This window comes from Nothoprocta perdicaria, unplaced genomic scaffold, assembly GCF_003342845.1.
Source record: "Nothoprocta perdicaria isolate Ctin4 unplaced genomic scaffold, notPer1 scaffold_171, whole genome shotgun sequence".
Lineage (NCBI taxonomy): Eukaryota > Metazoa > Chordata > Aves > Tinamiformes > Tinamidae > Nothoprocta > Nothoprocta perdicaria.
Genome location: NW_020454883.1, coordinates 1,478,164 through 1,484,502, shown reverse-complemented (window position 1 = coordinate 1,484,502; position 6,339 = coordinate 1,478,164). Strand labels below are relative to the sequence as shown.

Below are 6,339 nucleotides of genomic sequence, written 5' to 3'. Positions count from 1 at the left end.
TTCTTTCCTTCTTTCTTTCCTTCTTTCTTTCCTTCTTTCCTTCTTTCTTTCCTTCCTTCTTTCCTTCTTTCTTTCCTTCTTTCTTTCCTTCTTTCTCTCTCTCTTTCTCTCTCTCTTTCTCTCTCTCTTTCTCTCTTTCTCTCTTTCTCTCTTTCTCTCTCTCTTTCTCTTTCTCTCTTTCTCTCTCTCTTTCTCTCTTTCTCTTTCTCTCTTTCTCTCTCTCTCTCTTTCTCTCTTTCTCTCTTTCTCTCTCTCTCTCTCTCTCTCTTCTCTTCTCTTCTCTTCTCTTCTCTTCTCTTCTCTTCTCTTCTCTTCTCTTCTCTTCTCTGCTCTGCTCTGCTCTGCTCTTCTCTTCTCTTCTTTACTTTACTTTCCATAAATGTGCCTTGTGAGCTGGCCTGAGCATGTGTGCATTCATGGGAGCTCACTCCAGACAGACATGAGGACGGGGTGCCTCCCGCACCAAGCAAAGCGCGGACGTGTGAAATCCAGCGCTGAACATTACCACGAGCACAAATGGAGTAATTCCCTCTGTGGAAGTCCCAGGGGGGAGCTGTGCAGGCCTGGGAATCCGGCAAGGGCTGCAGCAAGTCTGTATTTGGCATCATTTCTGGGCAGCACAGCACTGGCCTGGCACACTTTCTAGATACTTTCAAGATTCATCATCAATTTGAGCCATAACAGTAATTGGCTCTTCTCGTAGGAAGCTTTAGCTAAGGGCCTTGAATAGCCTTTAATTAAGACTTGCAGTAAGAGCTGTATGAATAACTGATTGACAGATTAAGGATTTTAGACTAGCCTAAAACTAAATGTTGAAGAAAATCAAATGTGCTTTTCTTCTTTCTGAATGGTACAAAGCTTTTTGTTTCAGCCAGAATAATTTCACTTATGTTTGAAGTTTACATCTCTTAAAAGACAAAAGTCAGATAAGTCTTAAAACAGCTGAGACCCTAGAAATGAAAAAGTCACATGAAATAAATCAGAATGACATTTCCTGCTTTTTCAAACTGCCTTCCTACCACTTTTGGCCAAAGCTAGTCCTCAGCATTGGCACAAGGCCGCAGATGTAGTTTTGGTCGGCTCAGTTTTGCAGTAGTGTATGAAAACGTTCGCTGAGCTCTGCTCCCCGGCCAGTTGTGAGGCGGGCTTCGGTTGTGCTCGTTGACAGATGGATGTGGTTGGGCAGAGATAAGGGAAGCAGAGAGCATCACAGCTCGTGCTGAGTCACCACGAGCGCTGAGAACAAACCCCACATCTTCACCCTCGCCGTCTGCGTGTGAGCGCATGCGGCAGCTCCCGGAAACCGTGGAAAACGAACGAAGCATTTTCTGGTGAGGGCTAGCACAGAGCAGCGCAAAGTGCGTGCAAAAGAGCGTGCGAAAAGGGGGAGGGCTGCGGGGGGAGGATGTCAGAGTGTAAGTGGCTGTGCAGTTTTCCCCATTTAACCTTGCCCTGCCGCAAGCAGTTACTCGCTGCAGCCGGCGCCCACTATTTTTAGCACGGCCGAAGGATGCTGTGCAGCCCCAGCCCGCCGGTGACTAAGTGGGAGTAATGGAAAGGGAGCACCTACAACAGGGCTGGCCGGGCCCCCTCCCTGCCACTGTATTTGCTGACTTTTATCTGACTTTTTTTTCCAGCGAGCAGGAAGGAAAGAATGGATGGTCGTACACTAAGTCCATCTCTGGCAAATCATTGTGGTTTTACTGTGTGAGATTTTATGGGACAGTTTAAGATAAAAATGGTGATTTGTCCAGTATTACACTACTTACATTATAGTATTAAAAATACAATTTTTACTATAATTATTTCTTCTCCCAAGGGCTTTTATAGCTATAAAGGAAAGTGCAGATGGCTCCATAAATCATACCAGACCCAATAAACCCTTCCTCCGTCAAGCATCACCTTTAACTTTAATGTACTCCAGCAACATTTTCCCTGCTGTCGTCAGACACGCTCTGCTTTGGAGCCCGCGACTGATTGGATCAGTCCTATGGCTGCTTGCAAAGTCTATGCCTGATTGACTCAGAGGCAGGTGCAATTTGTGCCTTCAGGTTCTCACTGAGAACTCCCCAAAGCATAATAATACTTTGGCCATGTCCATGTTCTAGCGCTCCGGTGTGTGAAGTGCAGAGGTTCTTTTGCCTCAGGCAAGTTTGCATCTCCTCTCATCTTAGCTAACAACACACACACACAACCTTCTGCTCATTCACATTCTTGCACCTGACACAAAATCCTGCAGGACTTCAAGTAGTCCATTGCAAGTGTGCAAAGTTAAATTCTCTTTACCTCCGACTAGTTGCTCATAATCAAATATCGCTAGTGATATTCAAACAAGCTGATCTCCTCCTTCCCTCTCCCCTTCCCCACGGCTGCAGGAATGTGCTGCATACAGAAAGTCATGCCATTTGCTCTTGCAAATTATAATTCAGGGCTGAAGTCTGATCGTGTTTGTGTGGCTTTAAAAGGGAACGAAAACAAAGCAGCAGCTTGTAGGCATTAATTAAAATGCTAGGACCTGTAAGGGAAGCCTGGTGATAAGTTACTCTTTGCATTGCTTTTCATTAAAGTACGTGAAAATATTAACAGGCAACTTTTGAGCTACTATGCAGAATGCTTTTAAAAATAACTTTGCTGAGTTTCTGACCTTATTTCTTCTTTAAAGAACTTCTTGCAAATGGACGTCCCAATGCAGGCGTTGCATTTATCGAGTCCCAGGAAAGTCCGGCCAAAGCTGTAGCTGGGTTTGATGTGGGGCACTGGTGGAGAAACTGTTGCTTCCAAGGAAGGACTACAGCTCGCAGCCAAAACCAGAAGCAGCATCCATGAGTCTGCGGCTCTGGAGCAAGGGCAGCATATCCAGCGCCCCATCTACAGTCTCTGGGAGTCCTTCCCTTTGGAAGTCGCCTCTCGCTGCACTTTTGGTACCGTCTGATGGTCTCAGCCTGCAGCAGGGAGCCCCGAAACGCAGCGAGAGGCGCCTGGTCCCGGAGACCCATCCGCAGTCCCCATCCTGCCAGCTGGTCACTGGTTCTATCGGCTTGAGGTTTGGGTGGGAAAGATATGATGTGGGGTGGGGAGAAGGAAATACATGGAGGATGCAGATAACTTGGGTTGCCATGGTTACCCTTCCTTTACTTGGTGCAGCTGCTTCGGCCCCTGCTGACCCTCCCGGCGGCAGACTTGGGAAACAACAAGAAGAGGTGCTCATCTGCACTTTATGCAGACAAATGAAGGATATCCTGCTGCCGCAGCCAAGGGCACGGGCAGGACACTGAGGCAACCTGGGTGGAGAAACAGCATGGCCTAAGCGTGCGTTTTACCAGAGGTCGAGCAAAATTGCTTCATTCCTGGAGATACGCGAAGACACGTTGCTTGACTTCTGGGATGCTTTCTTGGCTCGGTTTCCCCTTCTCGCACAAGTGCTGGAAAGACTGCCAGGTGGAATCGTCACTGATCCTTTGTTTCTTGAAAAGAGTGTTATTTAAAAGTGATTGGGCCCTGAAGTTTCATGCTGTGGAAAGTAGGATGCCCTGAAGCTCTCCGAAGCGCCAAGCTGACGTAACCTCCCAGCTTCCAAGTTGCTCTTGAAAAATAGGGCTTTTCAGTGAGACTCGTGGGCTTTTGAATACCTTTTCCTTGTGCTCCTGGTGCTAGAAGGGGACAAGGAGAAGGGATGGGGGGCTAATGTGGGAGCTTGCCAGCAGTTTCAAATACCCATATAAACTATTGTGATCACACCCAAAAGCTGTGCACATTAGGCCAAACACTTGAAAGCTACGGAAACTGCTGGATATCCGTTATGACCAGGACCGTGGCTCTCCTGGCGCACAGAGGGGCCGGGGTAGTGGGTTGGGACAGGCTGCTGCAAACATCTGCTCCCAACTCGCAAGAGGAGACCTTGAACAGATGCTCTTGCTTGTACCTGGCCCCAAACACCAGCAGTGGGGCCCGTAGCTGCAGCTGCACCCACTTTAGCTCTCCCCCCGTCCCCAGAGCTCGTATTTGGAGGAGAACAGGAGGATCCTCGTCAACAGCTCACGATGGAGCTGAGGCTCTGGAGAGCCTCATCTCCCCTTCTCATCTCCCCTTGCTCAGCCACTTGATCCTCATGCGGACCATCCATTTCCTAGTACATTTTAGAAGAAAAAACACTGTGCACCATTCCAAACCTTTACTAACTCCCGCTATGTGTGACCCTCAGCCCGGATTGCYGTGGTTACAGGACTAACGGCATGAGTGAGCAGCGGAGCACATGCCGCCTTGGTGCCATGGATAAGCCATGAAGAGAAGGCTTCTTCTGGGCCTGGACAGCCAGGCTCTGCGGACGCTCCACACTTTTTGGGGAGCCTTAGAGAACAAGGTGACACAAATGTGCATCGGTTGGTGGTGGCACACAGGAGGCCTGGGAGTCTCTCCTTGGCTCCACCACCATGGGAAGCCGCTCCATCTCCCTGCACGTGCCAAGGTGTAAAATGGAGCTAATGACAAATTAGCCCTGCTCTGAGACCAGAGGGATGCACCACCCCTGAGAGTGCTGTGTACGGAGTGGTACCAAGCAAGCACCTTCAGTGCACAGCTCTGCCCTGCATCACGGTCACGTTGGCCGTATGCGGTGGTGTAAAGCTCTTTGAAATCCACCGATGAAAGGAGCCACACCAAAGCTGTGCACGGGCATTCACTGCCTGCCACATTCAGCAGTTTATTCTGTTCTCTGGGCTTTCCCATTGTTAGGGCCTCGCTCCTTTTCCCTCTATGGAAGTCAGCCCTTTCCACAGTTTCCTGTCTCTCTTCATCACTGGTAGCTCTACATCGCTGGTAGTGGCAACATTGCACCCTAATCAGCTTTTCCCCTAATGTTACCAAAATTAAATACCAGTAATCTGTCTTTATCTTCATTATATAATACAGAAGATACATATCCCTGGGTTACTTTAATATTTTAATTGCCCGCCTTCAATTTTCTGTTGTAATTTTAAGACCAGAGATCCCGACTCTTGACTCCCAGCTCTGCTCCTTCACCTCAGACTGCACTGCCCCACAGTGAGCTGTGGAAAAGGAGAGGGCTTAATGCTCTCAGGCAGTAAACTGGGCCTTTCCCACGGTAAATGCAAGTGACTCTAATGCCTCTGCATAAAAAATTGGTGCATGGAGAGCAAGATTTCTATTAACAATGCCTTGATGGCCATGTTGTTCTTGCACTTTTGCTTAATTTAGGAATGTATAAAGCAACGTTTTTCTCTCCTAAGGAACAGCACACATAATTGTGTTTCCCTGCAAAGGGTCACAGTTGTGTCACCTTAAAGTGTTATAAAAGCAACTTTTTATTCAAAGAGCGGGAACAGGTCCATCATACCCACCCTGGGAGCTTGCCATGGACCTTTGCACTTTGCTCTAGGGTCTGAGCCCTCTTGTTCCCTCAGTCTGTGCACAAATGATGTGCACAGCAAAAACTCAGATTTGTCAAGTTGGCACTGAATCGCACTGAATGACAATGAAAGCAACACTTAAAATTAGTGCACATGCCTCTGAGATAGCTTAAATTGGCAATTGGGAAACTGCAGCTTGCTGTATAGTTTGCAACGGGTTGCCTTTTGGAAAGAAGCCCCTCTTTTAAGGAGGTGGTTCAGCAGGTAACATGTGCATTGTCACATGTGCGTTTTTTCCTTTCCCTTTCATCACTTTTCAAAACTTGATATCAAAATAAGTTTGTAAGAAGTGATAACTTCTAAAAATACAGAACAAATTTGGTCTACAGACCAAAATGCATGGGCTGTAATACCAAAGGCCGACCAAGGAGCAAAGCTCAGAAAAGCTTTCAAGATGGTTTCTTCAGACAAAGGTAAAAGGATTTAGACCCGGTGTCCTGACCCTGTCCTCCCTTTATGCTCAGGGTGATAAGGGGTGCAGAAACATGCCCAGGCTCCCTGCTCTGAGGGAGCTTTGAGCATCGACGGCCGCAGCCTGGTTTGGGCAGGGTGCGCAGTCCCACCCCAGTGTGAGCCGGCAGCAAAGAGGTGGCGTTTTGGACTCCTGGACTCCCACGGGCGCATTTCATCCTTTCTTCTCTCTGAAAGAGGATTCATGCAACAGCACCAGACAGGGCTGGGTTACGGTGTGGCCACCGGTGTGCAACAACTGGTGCATCGTGATGATCCTGATCGCAAAGGTGTGTGCAACCATGAGCTCTGTTTTCAAGGGCAAGCAATGGGCAGAAGAATCACATAGCAGGCCCAGCCTCCCGTTTCAAAGTCATGAGACCTCTCCCAGACCATACAAAGCAGCAGGACCTATGTCTTCCTGCAGCTTGCGGTGGTTTATAGACAGAGATGTATCTAAGAG

At 48.2% G+C, this 6,339-nt stretch overlaps 1 protein-coding gene across 2 annotated transcripts in view; it reads right to left on the bottom strand.

Annotated features, from left to right (window-relative positions):
- CUNHXorf36 (chromosome unknown CXorf36 homolog) overlaps positions 1-2,901 on the bottom strand; it is a 16,968-nt gene extending 14,067 nt beyond the window's left edge. For both annotated transcript variants that reach the window (XM_026036179.1, XM_026036178.1), the window contains exon 1: positions 2,645-2,901. In XM_026036179.1, the coding sequence (XP_025891964.1) occupies positions 2,645-2,868 (224 nt within the window). In that variant the 5' untranslated portion in view covers positions 2,869-2,901. The remainder of the gene's footprint in view (positions 1-2,644) is intronic.
- Positions 2,902-6,339: the final 3,438 nt, after the last annotated feature.